Source organism: Hirsutella rhossiliensis (genome assembly GCF_020360975.1).
Source record: "Hirsutella rhossiliensis strain HR02 chromosome Unknown scaffold00005, whole genome shotgun sequence".
NCBI classification, from domain to species: Eukaryota; Fungi; Ascomycota; class Sordariomycetes; order Hypocreales; family Ophiocordycipitaceae; genus Hirsutella; species Hirsutella rhossiliensis.
In genome coordinates this window covers 67,380-84,406 of record NW_025408671.1, presented here as the reverse complement: position 1 = coordinate 84,406, position 17,027 = coordinate 67,380, and the positions used below count along the sequence as shown (strand labels likewise).

The window sequence follows — 17,027 nt, the reverse complement described above, 5'->3', positions numbered from 1 at the left end:
TGGGCAGCGCCGTGTTACCGATGACGGAAAGTTGGAGTCACAGGCCCGAGAATCGGCGACGGCCTCTGGCGATGATACGGTAATCCGCCGCTTATTTTTAGTCAGCGCCCATGTTCGACTCTTGGCGAGCGCTCGCGATGACTCTGCCGCCGAGTCATTACAACCGTGCTTGCGCAGGCCTAGATCCATTCGTGGCACTCCAAGTTGCCGCGCGCTTAGACATGCAATGAATATATGGCTGCATGCACGCACGCGCGGGCTTCTCACGGGCACATGTCAGGCTTGCCAGCCCCCAAGTCAACAAGCTGTACTCGACCTTGCAGCCGTTCCCGACTCTCTCTCTTTAAGCGAGAGCACGTGCCACGTGGGCGGTGAAGGTTTCTATAAGCATCGCAGCGGACAAAGCTTCTACTGGCTATGATGTGCACAGGGGAGCTGAGGCGAAACGGATTTACTTGGCTGCAACATCCCCTTCTCTCATATCCAGCCGTCCCAATCAAGCAAACCATGCGTTGAACGATCCTTATTTGGCTCTACAGTATTGTGCAGCATGAATTGAGCGGCCGATCACGCCAAGGAGACTGTTGCGTTTCAAGGAGGAGCCCCCAGGGGTAAGACGGGCGGCGTTGTCTGAAACGAGACGGTCGACCATCGACTGTCTCAAGCCGTTTGATCGCCAACACGTCTCTCCTCTTCCTAATTACCTAGTTCTCCTCTGCACCATTGGCGATGCTGACTTACCCGATGTTCATCAGCCCGTTTCGCCTTTCCAAGCTCCGCCCCGGCGTGCAATGCCACACTTCTCATGGCTGGCCTAGTTGAGAGAAACTCGGCGCCCAGAATGGCGAGAAAGACAACCGACGCAGGGTCTACGCAGGGTCTACGGTGGGAAATACATGGGTATGGCTTTTTGGGGCGAAGCGAAGACAGACACGGTGCCAGCGACGGCGAAATAAGGGGAAATCACCCGCTTGCTGAACACATTGAACAGGGCAGCATGCTGCATTGGACAACAACGCTATCGTACAGAAAGTCCTCGATCCCCAATGGCCCGGCCAGTCAGGAGTTCCTTTCCATGGGGTTAGATTCAACATCTATGTTTTGAAAGTGACATGCCGCCCTGTCCAGTCCTCCACGAATTGGTGCCCGCCGAGTCCTCGCCGTGTGAACCGAAAGGAGAGACCGCAAGCATCGGCAGACAAGAGAGTTTGTGTGTAGCCACTTCAAAGGAAATCACGGCATCTGTCCAGCCGGAGCATGGGAGGCTTAGTTGCCTGCGCCCGAGTCCTCGAAGATGGCATACGGGTGGCGCTCCTCGAGCACGCCGACGTCTCTCTTGGCTCCTGCTGCCTTGGCCTTGGCCTCTTGGGCCTGCAGGGCTGGGTTGTTGGCATCCAACTTCGCCTGTTCCGCGACGTTGTTCTCATCCTTCTTGTTCGCATCCTTCTTGTTCGCAGCGCCGTTGTTCGCATCCTTCTTGTTCGCAGCGCCGTTGTTCGCATCCTTCTTGTTCGCAGCGCCGTTGTTCGCAGCCTTCTTGTTCGCAGCGCCGTTGTTCGCAGCCTTCTTGTTCGCAGCGCCGTTGTTCGCAGCCTTCTTGTTCGCAGCGCCGTTGTTCGCAGCCTTCTTGTTCGCAGCGCCGTTGTTCGCAGCCTTCTTGTTCGCAGCGCCGTTGTTCGCAGCCTTCTTGTTCGCAGCGCCGTTGTTCGCAGCCTTCTTGTTCGCAGCGCCGTTTTTCTTCTTCTTCTTCTGCGGCTGAGAGGCCCTTCGCTCGAAGCGCATGGGAGCACGGGCAACCACGTTGGGGAGCGAGTCAAAGCCAACGCCAACGTCTGCGCGAAATGTTAGCCTTGTTCCAGCTTCCCTTGTTTTCCCACTTGCGAAGGCATCACAGAGGGATCGGGGTAGGTTGGACGTAGCAACTCACCTCGGGCCGCGACACCCACGTTGCCCTCCTCGGCAGGAGAATGGGCCACCGTGAGGGAGGCAGAGGCGGCAAAAATGGCATAGGCAAGGGCTCCGGTGAACTTCATCTTTACGGTTGTGTATTTAGATAAAGAGATTGGAAGGGTACACGAGAAGATATCAAGTAGGAAGCAGAAGGATTGAGGAGGGAGAGCGCAGCTCTAGGACTCAAGTCACAGACTCGAGAAAAACTAAGAAGAGAATGAGATGGTGGACAAGTGGTTGGAAGAAACAGGCTGAAGGGGAAGTGGAAGAGCCAATCTTTTAAACTCACGGGCAGCAGGCGGACAAGAGACTTGACTCGGATGAAGTGAACGAGTTTGGGCTGTAACGACCTCGCTCCCCGGACGATTGGGGCAGGGCTGTCGCCGACGATCTATGGGCGTCAACCAAGGCAGAATTGCCGAAACGGTCAGGGGGCGAGACGCCATGCTTCACAGGTGGGGAGGATGCCGGCTGCCGGCGGTCTGGCGAGGCTGTCATCTGGACGGCAGGAAGCCGGGACGTCGATGTAACGGCTCGATACGGACGGTGGGGAGGCGAAGACCGGGAGGGCCATCGTCCGAGAACCTTGTGCTTCCTATCTGGGCGTGGTTGCGCCCAGCCAAGTCATGCAGCGGCAGAGCCGGCTCGTGACAGGGCATGGCCCGCAAATACCTACCTTAGATAAAAGCGGATGGTTTGGTGCCAAGACGGGCGAAGCTGTCGTCGTGCGAGGGAGAACCCTCGGCCCGCGACTTAAAATTGATGCGCTGGTAACTTAGCCACTAGCCACTAACTGACTTGGCGCTCCGATCGCGGGTAACGGTATTAGTGTCGTATTCTCCTCCCATCTCCCCAACGACGGTCTTCTCGCCCAAGAGGAGGCGACTCGTCATCACCATCACCACTCGTCTTGACGATGCCTCTTCCAGCCTCTCTGCGAATGTGCTGCGCAACTCGAAAAAAGAAAGAACCCCCTCCCCAATATGTCGTCATCTGAGTTGCCTCTCCACTCTCCTCCGTCGCCGCCAGCCAGTCCTCCCTGTCCATGTCGTCTAAGCCTCATCGTCTCGTCGTCTCGCATTCCCGCCCTGCCCGACTATAAGGACAGATCGGGCAAAATTTAACTACAGCAGCCACGTCAGCCGTAGAGGATGCCCTCGTCTACCTAGCCCATCTTGGAACTTGGCCTGTCATGGCCCTCGACATTGGTGAAACACAGGGCAACGGTCCGAAACGCGGCCTGCAACCAGCCGTCCTCCCATCCTTCCGTCGTCATCGGCCAGCTCAGAAGCGCTCGAGATGTCGGTCGTCAAATCGGCAGCTGTGACACTTTCAGCACATGCTTGCCGGCCTTGTGGAAGAATGTTGACTGGATCGCTATCATCCACTGCTCCCGTCTGCCTGCGCCAAGGCCTCTCCTTCTTCTCCTCCCTCGGCGCTGGTGATCACCACCAAAACGCCAAGCCAGATACGAGCCTGCCTGACAGGTTTCCCGCCTCGGAAAGCCCGATCGACTTGTCCTGGGCTGATGGACAGGGGGCATCAAACCCCATAATGGATTCCATTTCATTGATTCCAGCATACATACGTGGAGCGAAAAACACTGCTCCGCCACTCAAATTTCAGGGCTTGGAGCTCAAAGTTCCAAGAGAAAAATCGAGTTCGCAGCAATGGCACCGGCTTTCCGCAAACCCCCAGCTCGCCGCATCCCTTGACAGCATAGTGAGCAAAGGCCCAGATGAAGATTCCTTCGTCCAGTTGTGTTCAATCCGTCCTCAGAATCATCTTCCTTGGACAAGCTTCCCCTTGTTTTCTTGTTTCACGAGTTTCTCGTCAGTACCTTGCACTCTTGCGCCCTCTCAACCATCAGCGCATGTGAACCCAAACCCACAGTCGATCTCGGCATCTCTTGTACTGTCGTTGAGCTTCCATTATTTCCACACTCAGCCCGCCACGCACCGACATGGCCACGAGCAGCTGGGTTTAGGGGTGGGCTTGGAAACACCCAGAGGCCAGGCCTTTAGTCCTCGCTCACCCGGTCACCCCTCAGCCAGCGTTGGAAGAGGGCGGCCCTCCCTCTGCGCATAGTGGTCTCCGCGAGACGCTGCCAACTGCTGCGGACCACGAGGTGGCTGTGGATGCGAGCCCGCCCGGGGCTGATCCCAGTTCAAGTTGAGGAGGCACCGAGGCTGGCTCGGGTCTAGCAACGTGTTGAACGCAGTATCCCTCAGCCTACTCACGCCACCCTGCTGGAAGTCCACGCAGCGCTGTCGACTCTGGCGGCCCCAGCGCTCAGCTAGGCGTATGAGCAGGTTCTCCGGACGGTGGTCCTGCGTCTTGATGCTGCGGAGCCGGGCGTCGGTGAAAGTAGTCGACCAGGACGGCAACGTGAGCATCGGAACTTGACACTTCAACGTCTCAGTCCAGCAGGACGTGCTTCTAGAACGATAGAGTGTGCTGCAGGTCGACATAGAAGAGGAGCATGCGGAACAAGTCGACGAGGCTGGTGTAGAGCCTGGTGGACAGAGTATCCGCCCGCCTAGTGTACCGCTTGCTCCTGAGCAGATGCACAAGCCGATTGCGCCTCTGGGGGCTGAAACTCCAGTTGCCGGGGCCGCCCTCAGCCAGGAAGCCGTCAGCCCCAGGTAGCTTGATGGCGTCTCCCTCCATGCCGGTTGTCTTCTGCCTCTCCCGTTGGTGTTTGCTGTTGGTCTTGTGAGCAGGAGATGCTCACGAGCAAGAGATGCAGCCGTCGAGGTAAGTGGGAAACCGGTGTACCAAATGCCAGGGGTGAACACGCAGCGTGTCGCCCCTTTCCTCTCTCCTTTCTCTCTCTCGCTCTGTGTGACTGGTTGGCGAGCCCTCGCCTCGTTTGGGGCGCTGGCTGCCAGATTTGCTACGGAGACCGGCACTGGACAGCGCGCTGTTCAGGCTCGGGCGGTCATGGTTCTTGCTGTTCAGGCTCGCCGGTCCCCATGGTCTCCGTTGGGGGCTCAAGGATCCTCGAGCTCATTCGCTGGTAGGTGACGGACGGCCTTGTGGAAAGTCTCTATGGTGTTGGCAACTCCATTGTTTGGCTGAGTCGAGGACGGGGTGAGGGCCCGCGAGAATCGAACGACTTGACCGTGAAGCCATAGCCAGCAAAACACACGCTTCCCTTTCATCTCGAGTCAAAGCCAAGCCATTGCCTGTCTTGTCTCTTACCTCCATGCAACACGAGCCATGCATCTACAAAAGACCATAGGTTTTACATTTCGCACCCTCCTGGCCGGTATAGGCTCCTCAGCTCAACGCCAAGTGACCCTCTTCCGAAGACACGTCCCATCTATTCCCACTTGACCAGTTTCCACCCCGCAACGCCCTTGCTCCAACTCTCCACAAGCTCCGCCACGGCCCCGTCCCCAACCACGTCCCCCAGCGCCTCCTCGCCCCCAAACACCCACCGCCTGAGCTGGGCGACCGCGTCCCTCCCCGTTAACGCCCCGTCGCCCGCCACGCCCCTGACGAGCTCCCTGCCCGCCCCGAGAGCTGTCTCGGCCGCAGACTGCAGGCCCTTTACCTGCGCAACGACTTCCTTGGGGAGGCTGCTACCGCCGGAGCGGTCGCGCTCCTTTTCACGCTCGTTGTAGTCCAAGATCCACCGCGACGCCAGCCTCACCGCCCAGGCCGTCTCCCGAAGCATGGCGATGCCGTGCAGTGACTTGAGAGTCCGAGTCACTTGCTCGATCCCCTGGTCCCCCTTGCGCGCCACGCCGGCGGCAAGGCTCTCCAGGGCGGTCCGCAGCGACTCGGTAACGCAGCCAAAAACGTCTGGCAGCGCGCCTTTGCGGGCCATGCCAGTAACGAGCGACATCAGCATGCAAAGTAAGCTTAGGGCATCGTAGTACAGCATCTCCTCCGGGGTGCACTTGGCGCCGCCGCCGCCCAGAAACTTGGAGAAGGAATGGCCAAGCCGGGCCATCATCTCCAAGACAAAGACCTGGTCTGTGCCGGCAGCTGCGGACGCTTTGTACGTTGAAGGTGGTTTGTAGTTTAGCGCATCGTGGAATGCTTCCGCCAAGAGCGACAGGTGGGACCGCTCGTTCTAAGGGGCTTGTCAGCGACAAGTCAAGAGCGAAAGGGAGCATGTGCGTACCGAAGGCGGAGGGCCGATTCGCAAACACGCGTGCACAGGCGGGCAAGAACTGCAGTCCCACGATGGGAATGAGCCGTAGTCGATGACCTCGCTCAAGAAGAGCTCGTCAGGCACCTCGGCTGTGTCTCGTCAGCTCTGGTTAAAAAAAGACCGGTGGACGGTGGCGGCACATACCAAACCGGGCATCGTTGCGCGGTCTTCTTGGGGACATGCCCAGGAGCCTCTCTGCCCGCGACTCCTCGACAAGACTCATCATCCTGGTGCAGCTCGCTCGGAGATTCTCAATGTACTTGGGAATATCCATGATGCTACGGTAGCTTCCTGCTTCAAAGGCGTCAACCAGCCGCCTCGGCATGCAGAGCTTGAGAGATGTTGCGTAATGTGACTCGAGCGTCTCCGTCAGTCGCCAGCCCCAGCTGTCCGAAGGCGAGAGGACCGCGGGCGCAATTGTCGACAGCCGATCGTAGAACATGGGGGCCAGGGAGTCGACGATTGTGCGCTTCACGGCGAGATCGTTCCAGACTTGGCGGGCTTTGTGCGCCGAGCCCAGCGCCAGGTGCAACTGCACCAGCATGAGCGATATGGGGCCGTGCTTCGGGGTGAGGCGAAGCTGGCTCTCGAGGATGAAGAGCGCCCGAAGAAGGTGTTGCGTAGAGGATGAGGCCGATGGGATGAATCCAGGCCGATCAGCGTTAAAGGCGAGCTTAAGGTTGCAAAAGGCCACGGCCAAAGAAATTTCCGGTAGGATTTCATTGTCGGCGACAGGGTCATCAGCCAATTCCTTGCTTGTCTGTGCATAGAGACTGAGGGCACTGCGGCCGATGCCGGAAAGGCACGGAGGACACATGGCCACATCGAACGAGGCGTCGCAGATTGCGCATTTGGACGTGGGCTTCTGTCCGGACACCCTCACGGCGCTCGAGGGGCACGTCGTGAGGAGATACTGCAGCTTGAGCGAGAGCAGCCGTATCCTAGCCGTCGCCTCGGCATCGGCCCCGGCGTCGGCCCCGGCGTCGGCAAACTGCGGGACGTGGTGGTATGCGAGAAACTGTGCCGCCGACACGTCGAGCTTTTCCACGAAGCTCCTGATGTCGTCGAAGCAGGCCGAGCTGGCCCTCTGGTCGTCTATGAAGCTGATGAGTTCACGCAGTCGCAGAGATGAGGGCTCGCCGTTCAGCAAGTCCTCTTCATCCCCTGGGCCGAGATTGAAAGCGGCCGATAGCCGGGCCAGCAAGAGGTTGCGCCTGTAGATGGGCCGCAGGTTCTTGGACTTGACCAGGGCGAGCAGCACACGCTGGACGGCCTTTGTGGCGCTGAGGCATGTCAGTTGCGCGCTCCCGTCGCGACCGCTGATGGATAGGACGTACTCGGGTCTAACACTCTTCAAGTGGGTGGCTGCGTCAATGAAATGGCGCCAGACCAGCCAGTCCGAGGCCAGTAACGTGGGCTCATCGTCCTCGTCAGCGTCCGACAGGCAGTCGTGGCAGAGGTCGAGGACGGTTTCCCAGTTGCCATTGCGTTGATAGCTCGCCAGAGCTTGCAGAAAGGGCTCTTTGCGGCCGAGGCGAAACTGCGACACAGGGCTGAACACCGGGCTGGCCAGCAGCTTATCAAAGTCGGCTGCAGTGCCATGGGTATCGACAATGTCGTAGAGCAAAAGAATCTCCTGCTCCGTCTGGATGCCTCGCGCCGGAAGGGTTGGGGGCTCATCAGTTGCGGCAGTTTTCCTGGCCTAACAGGATCAAAGTTAGAGAGAGGCGTGCTATTCGGCCAGAGGCTGACAGCTCTCCCTGATAAGGGGGCAACTATACCTCTTCGGTGAGCTGCGCAGCACGTTCAATCTGCTTTAGGGCGAGGGTGCCGTAGAGTTTCTGCTTCTCCGGGGGGGACTGCGAGCTCGTCTGGATGCCGCCGGCGTGTCAGCAAGCAGGGCAAAGGCGCCGGAGGGGCAAAACCGGGTCGCGTACCGCCAGCATGTGCGTAATGACGATATTCCAGAACAGAAACGACCTTTCGCTGGGAATAGACCTGTCGAGGATGGCGGCAATCTGGCAAGCGTCAGCTCGGGCCGCAGAGAGGTCGGGAAGAATCAAGCATCGTGTTACCTGTTGAGCGCTCACCAAGTCCCAGTGCAGCAAGCATGACTCGAGGCAGCGCGTGACGGCGTTCCTGTCCTTTGGCGAGGCCTTTGCCGCTCTCACGCGCAGGGCGCCAAGGGACTCGGCAAAGTCAGCCTCGTCCATCAAGTCGAGGGTGGCCCATTCGAGCAGGTCAATGGCGTCGACGTCCTTGACGACGGTCCCGGCCCTGACAAACTGCCTCACGGCAGCCACGGCGGCGAACTTGGCCACGGGGTCGTCGAGCTGGCTCTCGGCACATATCTTGACAATCTGGGGAACAGGTCAGCCGGGGGTCCAAGACAGTGTGAGTGATGGATAGGCAGGACCTCGAAATACTGGTCCTGAAAGGTACGCGCCCGCTTCTCGGCCAGACGGATGACGACGGGCCAGTGACCGTCCTGGAAAGCAGACTGCAGCTGCAGATCGACGCCATTTCTCAGGCGAGGGCGTGGGCGGCTCATGGCATGTCAAGTCGGCCTTGATGATCCGACTTGGAGCTCACGATTCTTTCAGCGAGGGGTTCAGGTGAGTTTGGGCGCCGGGTATTTACAGTGTCTATACTGTATGATTAGCACTGTATCGATACATGCCTCGCTGCTCAACCTATCTGTGCTGCAGCATTGAACAGCTTAAGAAAACATGACTTTAGGGGCAAGTTCATTTATACAGTAGCTACCGTTGTGCTTCCTAGGATTTGCGCCAGATGCCTCCATCAGTCCGAAAGCCGCGACTCGAGACTCCCATCCGTTACAGCCCGTCCGTTTCCAGTATAATTATCACAACGCTCTCGTCAGTCTCGGGACATCCTACAACTTGTATCGTTTCCCAGATTTGAGTCGACTTCCCATGTGTAGGTGTGGCAGTCGGCTTATAAGGCCGTCGTGTCGTCGTCCAGCCCCTTCATCACCAAAACCTGCCGCCACTCTCCTTCTTCCGCCGCTCAGTCTGTATGCAAAGAAACCACTGTTAGCCCTCTCTCCTGTCCATAGAGACCTCCCTAGAGGAATCCCACGCACCCATGCCTGCTTGCAGTCGCGATACGCCCTGTTCCAGCATCGTCAGCCTACTGTGTCCCGGCATTTTCTTGGCACCGTGTCCCGCGCGCATACTGGAAAAAGTCGCCGCACATGGACTTGTCGCCGCCGTTGCGGTACAGACAGCGGTAGCTCCGCTGTGCAGCCTCTTGGCACGGGTCGTAGTACTCGCTCTTTGATTTGCTGCAGGGCTCGCCGCAGGAGACGGTCATCAGCACGTTGCGCCGGCGCTCGAGCGGCTGCTCTACTCACCCCTCAAACTTTTCTCTTGTCTTGTCGTCCCACGGGTCCGGGGCGGACTCCTGGGGTGGTGTCGAGGCCATGGCACTGTCGGTTGAGGAAAGAGAGCGTGGCAGTTTGTACGATGAAGTCACGGCTGGCGGCCCGGAATTATCCCGGCCCTTGTTGCTCACTCGCTTTGCACTGTGCGACGGCGCGACCTTTTTGGCCCTCCATCCACTTCAACGTCGGGAGTTGTTCCAGTCTGCGAATCATATAGGAGAGTCAAATCAATTTCCACAGTCATCCTATAGTCACGCCAAGCACCCATTTCGCCCCTGAGCCAGACTCTCCCAAAAGCCATCGTCATCAAACCCATCCGTTGTTTGCGCCTCCAACAGCCCATCTCTCGCAAGGCCAACCTTGCGCGCCGTGTCCCGGCTGCAGCACAGCCCGACGTCAAACTCCTTCAGGCCCGGCTCGCCCAGCAAGGCCAAGGCGCCTAGCCCGAGATACGAGTGAAAGACATCCGGTGGGCCTCCGACAGACTTGGACAAGCCGCCGATCTGGTGCTGCGTGATGTCGAGCATGTATCGCCGGGACGGGGCCGTGTTGATGAGGTCCTGGCCGTCGAGCATCTACCTCGGTCAAGCCGTCGTCAGCATCCGCGCATGCTTGCGTCAAATGGAGAGGACAAACTACCGTCAGGGCTCCCGCCACCCACCAGCAGTAACACGTGTCTGCCTTTTTGTTCCACCGCCCATTGTACCCGACGTGGCAGCTCCCCTTGGACGAGCTCGGCTCACCCGCCTCAGCTCCAATAAAGTTTCCCTCCTCCCCGTCATCTTCCTCTTCTCGCGACGCGAGATACTCGAATGGCCTGTGCGCGAGAAAGTTGATCAATGCCTGACGATCCACGACGCCCTGTGCAATGGCGGCCCCTTTTGGAGGCCCAGTAGACGATGACAACGGACGATTCAGCATGTACAATGCTGCTATCCCGCAATAGGCGTATCCCGCTGGAGAATAGAGAGGAAAAGGTCAGCCAGCCGCCCAAGCCGTTCGTGAGCATGGAGCTGCGCACCATGAGATTCGTGTTCCGAGGCCTCGGCGAGACCGCCGTCGTACGTCTGCCTGAGATCAGTCAGGCCCCGCGAGACTCGATGCATCCCGGGGCACCCACCTGGCCCTGTCGGACATGAGCCACCATGGCGTCCACATCAACGTCATCTTCCCAAGCCTCGTCACCGGGCTCAGCGGGCCCCCTCAACATCCATCTGATGCCGCTGACAAGGTAGCTGTGGCGCATGTCCCTGCCGCCCTGCGGCTCGCCGTCCCACAGGATCTGGCCGAAGCTCCCATCCTCGCGCTGCAGCCTTCTCAGCCACCGGAGAAGCTTCCGGCGTTGCACCCCCGCAAAGGCAGCCCGGGCCTCTGCGTCGTTATCGGCGGCTACGCCGAGCAACAGCAGGGCGAAAAAGGTGGCGGCGAGGTTGGCGGAGCCCTTGGCGGCGTCGAGCCCGGGAAGGGTATGGGTGGAGCTGCCGCAGAAGCCACCGTCCGGGTGCTGGAGGCTCAGGGCCCAGGAGCGGACGGCGGAGCGGTCCTCTGCGGAGAGGGGGGACGACAGCAGGTCGAGGGCCGAGACGATGAAGTAGGCAAAGGTCAGGCGCGTCGAGTCATTTGCCGTGTAGGCCGATGGCAGGTAGGTGCCGTGGCAACGCTGCCAGTACTTGATATGCCTGGCCGTGTCCAAGGAAGACGTTTGCTGGGCGTCGGTCGCTGCCATGGTGTTTGGTCCGGATCGTCCGTCACGTCGGTTGGTTGTTGAGCTGGACCCGAGCTGAGTGTCGAGTGTTCATTCTTGAGTTGACGGGCTTCCCATGCTCGTCATTGCGGCATTTTTGAAGCCAGTCGCAGCCTGTTGACTGGTAACTTGCAGTCACCTGGAATAAAACAATTCTGGATGTTGCTCCGAGAAAAGATGCTTTAACCTCAGACAGCAGGCAGGCGGTTGGCTATCAGCGCGCCACCTCTCCAGCCACATCTCCAGTACCGCCCCACTGGAGCTCCAGGCAGCTGCCGTACCTGAAAAGGTCCCCTGCCAAGAGTCGCGTTGTCCTTTGGCCTCACTGCAGCTTCTCTCTATCCGGCATCCATCTCAAGGTCTCGAGGCAGCCAGTCAGTCTCTTGCTCCTTTGCCGAGATGCCACGATAGCTTCTCGCCGCGACGTGCTCCAATCCCCGCCGCGGAATAGGTACTCCAAGATCTCGCCCCCCATCTTTCGGGCTTTTGATAAGGCATTCCTCGTTGCCTCAGTCTCTCCCTCTTTACACCACCACCAACCACCAACCACCAGCGTCCCACTCAGGCGGCGCCCGGTGCCAGCGGTCCCAACACGCCAACTCGACATCACCTCCTTCATATCCTCGACAGAACCACCTCCGGAGCCGCTACCACCACCATCACCCGCCGCTGCCCGCCATGCCGCTCATCGCCTCAAAGACAATCATCACCTCCGTCTCCCTCTTCCACCTCACCATCGCCTTCTTCTTCCTCACCAACCCGCACGCCATCAACGACCAGACCCTCGTCTACGTCCTCGGCGAGAGCATGGGCATGGTGAATCTCCGAAATTGAAAAAGACAATGACTCGGAATGTGCGCTGACCCTCTCTGCAGCCCGTCACCCACGGCTTTGACGCCCAGAGTCCTGTCCTCGCCTTCCTCGCCGTCGTCCTGGCCCTGTTCGGTCTCTGCGACCTCATGGCCCTCTCCATGCCCGAGGAGCTTGCCTCTCTCTACTACTGGGGTGTCCAAGGTCAGCCCCAGGTGTCATTCCAACCACCAACCACGCCTCGTTCTCTAACTTCTTTCTCTTCAGCCCCTCTCCGTTCCCTCTTCAGCATGGCCCTCGTCTTCTACTCGTACTTTTGCGGCCCCTCCTCGCCCGTCTACGGCGCCGCCGCCCCGCGCTCCTCCCGGCCAGCGTCCACATCCGGCCGCTCCTCCGCCTATGAACCATCGGTCTGGGGCGGCGACGGGCTCAAGAACCGCGTCTTCTTCACCTTCATCTTCCTCGAGATGATCAGCTGGTTCTGGATATGGGTCACGCTACGCGAGGAGAAACAGGGCCTCATCGAGCGCATGCGGAAGCAGCATTCGCGTGCTAAATAAGTAGTGTCGAGGTGGACAGCACGCAGAAACCATCGAAATGTAGTGCTGGTTCCTAAAGAGGGGAAAGGGGGCGACACGTAGCATACATATAATATTATACCCATGAATTTCTACATGATACCAATACAGGATGGCACGCCTTGCTCTCTACAATCGGCATGTAACACATGAAACTCCATTCTTTGAGCGAGGATAGATTGCCCGTCAATCGTTCCCATCATATATATATATGTAGGTATTCCGCAGAAAAAGACGACGTACCTAAGTTAGTTTATCGCCATAAAAGACACCTCCATAATCACCGGATCGTCTACTAGGCAGACTGAATTTGAAGCCCCTTTCCCCCTGTGTCATTGATTCTGCCCGAATCCGCAAGCAGTCTGGGCGAAAAGGACTAGAAAAAAAGACAAAGCAAAGCCGTGACAGCTACTCGGTACAACAAGACATAGATTACAATAAACATCCGTGGCCTATTATCGACGGGTATATTCCTTCCACCCCTCTTCCCCCCCCCCTTCTCCTATCCTGTCTCTTCACGTAGCAAGAGAGGCCCAGGCCATCAAGTCTTAGGTGCCGCATCGCCTGCTTCTGGGTCCGGGGGTCCGGTAGCAGCCCCCGATGCGCCTCCAACCGCCTGCAGAGCCGGGCCGTCGTCATTCAAAGCCAGCGTTGGCTCCCCGTCCTCGATGACGTGCTCCTCAATGGTCTCCCCTGGCCCACCGACAATGGGGTTGAACACTTCCACCTCTTCGCACTCCAACTCGGGTTCTTCCGCCATCGCGTTCTCGTCCTCTTCTTGAATAGTAATCTCCCCGGAGCGGCGGCCCAGGGCCGAGCCGCTGCCGCTGCGAGAATGGGCACCGGAACTCGCGCGCCTGCTGCTGCTGCCCCCCGTGCCGAAGTTCAGTGTCGGTCCCTTGAAAAGATTCTTCTTACGCTTGGCAAACAGCACGCCAGACGTGAAGGGATTCGGCGAGCCGGGGGTCTGCTGCTGGTTGCCGGGCATCCCCTCATTGAAGAGCTGGCGAGGCGCTGGTCCGGGCGAACCGAGGACGAGGCGAATGTTGGAGGGAAAGGAGCTCGACGTTGGCGTGGCGGGGAGCACCTTGACCGAGTGGTGCGGTGAGTGACCCCGGCCCAGTGGTGTCTTGCATGTGGAGACGGATCCCGCCGAGCTAGTCGACGAAGCCTTGGAGTGGGAGTGGTGGTGGTGGTGCATCGAGCGAACAGACGAGACGGACGACGACGTCGACTTCCTGCCCCGCAAGCCCGTCGAGGAGCGCCGTACGGTAGATCGCGGCGTTAGGGGCGAGGGGGATAGCGACTGTCTCTTGTATGACTGCGAGGTCGTGATACGGGGCCGCAGAGACTGCTGGTGTGAGGGGGTGGAGAGGGACGACCTCGAGGCGGTGGCCCTGATGGTGTTGCCGCCCTGCGCGGCCGCTTGCCCTCGGGCCGTGTGACCGTTAGCCACCACTCCCTTGGGCAGCGGCGCCTTTGCCTGGGCCGCGGGAGAGCCCGAGGTCGGGTATTTGCTCGTCTGCGGCCTGGGGCTCGCGTCTTTGTTGCCGTTGCCGCCGGCCTCCTTGAGATGCAAGTTGGGTGTGCTGCGGCTAATGCGCCGGTCGTGCCCCTTGCGTCGCCTCGTGTTTTCAATGAACCAGTGCGTCCAGTGCTTCCAATGGGCGATGATGGCCTCGCTCGGCTTCTTCTTCGTCTTTTGTTGTCCGGCAGTGTCTTGGGGATGGCGCGGGTTCATGCCGTTAGTGCCGGCGTTCTTGGCGAGTGGTTCGGACGTCGCGACGAGATGCAGCGTAGATCCCCGGGATCTCGCGCTGCGTATGACTCCTTCCTTGGGCGGCGGGATAGGTCGCCGTTGGCGGGAGGTGGAGACGGAGCGAATCGAGTCTTTGTCGATGGGCGTAGGGGGCATCTCGTCGGCGTCCGTGTCGACGCCTTCCTGGTTGGCCTCTGGGAGCTGTGGCAGATCAGGTATAGCCGAATCGCTGTAAAACTGTGCGCTCCGACGCTCGCTCCGTCCTCGGCTCCTCGGTCCACTCGGGTCGCCGAACCTGACGAACTGGCCCGTCAGGCTGCCATCCTCATCGACGTCTTGCAGCGTCGGCGCGAGGCGCTCGAGCCGGCTAGAGGCCGCCGAGAGCCGACGCTGGTTCCTGTCCATGTCCTTTTCTCTTCGCTTCTTTTCCCTCCTGCGCATCTTGCGCTCTTCCTTCTCCAAGAGGAGTGTCCACCAGCCGGACAGGGCATCACATTTCTGGGCCGAGACGGAGTCGACGATGGAGTCGATTTCCACGCCGGCGCTGCGCATCCTCTGCAGGCAGTCCTTTTCTAGGGCGGTGGAGAAGGGGGGTGGAGCCTTGACGCCGAGGATGGCTTGCTGCGCCGTCGCATGCTCGGCGAGGAACGGATGGGCAAGAATGTCTTGCAAGGAGGGGCGAGGAAAGGGGCGCTTCGAGAGGAGGGCCTTGAGAAGAGGAACGGCGTCGGCGGGGAGGTGATCGGGGTACTTTGGCTCCTCGGAGAGGATCCTGGTGCGGGTTACGCCGTCGTCGTCCTCGTCAAAAGGCAGCTCTCCGCAGAGCAGGGCATAGAGGATGATGCCCAGGCTCCAGACGTCGACCTTTTCGCCAGCATACTTTTCGCCCCTGAGCATCTCTGGGGCTGCGTAGCATATGGTGCCGCAAAACGTCTGCAGGTGATTGGTCCTGCCCTCATATTCGCGGGTGAAGCCAAAGTCGACGAGCTTGACGTTTTCGTGCTTGTCGAAGAGGATGTTTTCGAGCTTGAGGTCGCGGTGGACACACGAGTGCATGTGAACGTAGGAGACGGCGCCGACCAATTGGGCAAAGATTTTTTGAACCTTGTGGACAGGGAGAGGGCCATGCTCGAGGAGGTAGTTGTAGAGCTCATCGCCTGGATAGAGCAGTGAGCCAAGTTTCCAGGCACTAGGGGGGCGCGACGGGACATACCAGAACAGTACTCCAGCACCATCCATATCAGGGTCTCTGTGACGATGACCTCGTATAGCCTCGCAATGTGAGGATGTTTGAACTGCCGGTGGTGGTGGATTTCGCGAGCGAGGTTTGAATCCGTCTTGTGGGCGGATTTGAGAACAACCTGGGGCCGGGGTCAGCCAGCAGACTCGGGGAACGGTGCGAGGCCATCGTCTCTTGCCTTTGAGCCATTGGTGAGTTTGTGCGTGGCCAGGTAGACTTTGCCAAAGGAACCCTTTCCGATCAAGCGGCCGAGGGTGTAGTTGCCGACGGACTGGAGGTCGTTGCTGGCAAACTCGCTGCGAGAGGGTCAGTTGGCGCAGCGTCAAAGCGAGAAGGGGGAAATGCGTACTCTAGGAGTTGCTGATACGAGTTGGCAAGCTGGTACCTTTGTCAGCCATGGTGGCTCTCGAGGATGTGGCATGATGGAGGAGGACCTTTGCCTTGCGTCCGTGTGCGTCGGCCTTGCCCTTTGCCGGCTGCATCACTCGGCGGCGTGCGCGCGCAGGCGATGCCGCACCGCCAGATGTCTAGACAATGGACGGGACAAGCGGGACGGTCGCGTGCTCGCATGGGCGTCGGCGTCTGCCTCGGCAGCAGCGTCGAGTCAGTCTTCAGGGACCACCAACAAGGCTGATGCTGCTGGCGACGGCGGTTCGAGGGCGGGCCATCCGATGGCGGGTTCGCGAATGGAAGCAAGGCGGGTGGATTGTGAGCCAAGGTACATACAGCCGTGTTGCCAGGGGGGGAGAAAGATGAAAGCTGGCGTCTAGGGGGGGTGGAAGAGGAGGCGGCCAAAAAAAGGATTGGAGGACGAACAGACGTATCATGGGAAATTTCCCACTGCTGGTCAAAAAGAGAGGGCGCCAGCCAAAAGAGGTACTGAACGGTACAGCGCAAAGTGGCTACCTCGAGAGTACCGGCAGCTGTGGTGTATTTGCGCTAGCGTCGAGGTAGACGCGAGGTTCTCCGCCTCGCAGCGCCACACGAGGTCATCTCGTCATCAGCCAGTCAGCACACGTTCCGATCGAGGTATTGTATCGAGGTGTCTCACTCTTCATTAATACAGTACGGTACAATAAGGTGTCCAAGACAGGTTAGTACGAAGTGGTCGGAGCCTCGTCCCGGTGTCTTGCGTGATGCAAAAACACGTCAATGTGCAAAGCCACCGCGACTTACATGCTGGCACGTACAGCAAAGTACCTGGCACTCCACCGAGCCTGTGCTCGGGGTCGTGCGCAAACTGTAGTACCCTGCAATACTTGAATGTCACTTGTGCCCGCTTCTTCTACCCCTGGAATCCCGGCTTCAACTCGCCCGGATGTACTGTACGTATGCAAGTCAGCACAGAATGGGCTTATATACTCTATAGCGATGC

The 17,027-nt window shown here is 59.2% G+C and overlaps 6 protein-coding genes across 6 annotated transcripts; 1 reads left to right on the top strand and 5 right to left on the bottom strand.

Moving 5' to 3' along the window:
• Nucleotides 1-1,266: 1,266 nt before the first annotated feature.
• On the bottom strand, nucleotides 1,267-2,033 carry HRG_05192 (uncharacterized protein; the record flags this gene model as incomplete). The annotated part of the gene is made up of 2 exons (XM_044863663.1): nucleotides 1,267-1,832; nucleotides 1,928-2,033. The coding sequence occupies 2 exons, from the start codon at nucleotides 2,031-2,033 to the stop codon at nucleotides 1,267-1,269; spliced, it is 672 nt and encodes a 223-aa protein (XP_044720195.1).
• Nucleotides 2,034-4,389: 2,356 nt separating this feature from the next.
• HRG_05191 (uncharacterized protein) lies at nucleotides 4,390-4,620 on the bottom strand (the record flags this gene model as incomplete). The annotated part of the gene is made up of 1 exon (XM_044863662.1): nucleotides 4,390-4,620. The coding sequence occupies one exon, from the start codon at nucleotides 4,618-4,620 to the stop codon at nucleotides 4,390-4,392; it is 231 nt and encodes a 76-aa protein (XP_044720194.1).
• Nucleotides 4,621-5,275: 655 nt separating this feature from the next.
• Nucleotides 5,276-8,666, bottom strand: HRG_05190 (n-acetyltransferase B complex (NatB) non catalytic subunit domain-containing protein; the record flags this gene model as incomplete). Its single annotated transcript, XM_044863661.1, has 8 exons — nucleotides 5,276-6,034; nucleotides 6,086-6,204; nucleotides 6,260-7,398; nucleotides 7,453-7,817; nucleotides 7,897-7,986; nucleotides 8,053-8,133; nucleotides 8,191-8,475; nucleotides 8,532-8,666. 8 exons carry the CDS (start codon nucleotides 8,664-8,666, stop codon nucleotides 5,276-5,278), a joined length of 2,973 nt encoding a protein of 990 aa, XP_044720193.1.
• A 442-nt stretch (nucleotides 8,667-9,108) lies between these two features.
• HRG_05189 (prenyltransferase and squalene oxidase repeat domain-containing protein) lies at nucleotides 9,109-11,247 on the bottom strand (the record flags this gene model as incomplete). Its single annotated transcript, XM_044863660.1, has 8 exons — nucleotides 9,109-9,150; nucleotides 9,222-9,249; nucleotides 9,315-9,422; nucleotides 9,492-9,566; nucleotides 9,786-10,096; nucleotides 10,161-10,477; nucleotides 10,543-10,588; nucleotides 10,642-11,247. The coding sequence occupies 8 exons, from the start codon at nucleotides 11,245-11,247 to the stop codon at nucleotides 9,109-9,111; spliced, it is 1,533 nt and encodes a 510-aa protein (XP_044720192.1).
• Nucleotides 11,248-11,943: 696 nt separating this feature from the next.
• Nucleotides 11,944-12,635, top strand: HRG_05188 (increased loss of mitochondrial DNA protein; the record flags this gene model as incomplete). The annotated part of the gene is made up of 3 exons (XM_044863659.1): nucleotides 11,944-12,081; nucleotides 12,141-12,279; nucleotides 12,343-12,635. The coding sequence occupies 3 exons, from the start codon at nucleotides 11,944-11,946 to the stop codon at nucleotides 12,633-12,635; spliced, it is 570 nt and encodes a 189-aa protein (XP_044720191.1).
• Nucleotides 12,636-13,194: 559 nt separating this feature from the next.
• On the bottom strand, nucleotides 13,195-16,134 carry HRG_05187 (kinase; the record flags this gene model as incomplete). Its single annotated transcript, XM_044863658.1, has 6 exons — nucleotides 13,195-14,136; nucleotides 14,194-15,569; nucleotides 15,626-15,773; nucleotides 15,831-15,948; nucleotides 16,002-16,030; nucleotides 16,087-16,134. 6 exons carry the CDS (start codon nucleotides 16,132-16,134, stop codon nucleotides 13,195-13,197), a joined length of 2,661 nt encoding a protein of 886 aa, XP_044720190.1.
• Between the last annotated feature and the right edge of the window lie 893 nt (nucleotides 16,135-17,027).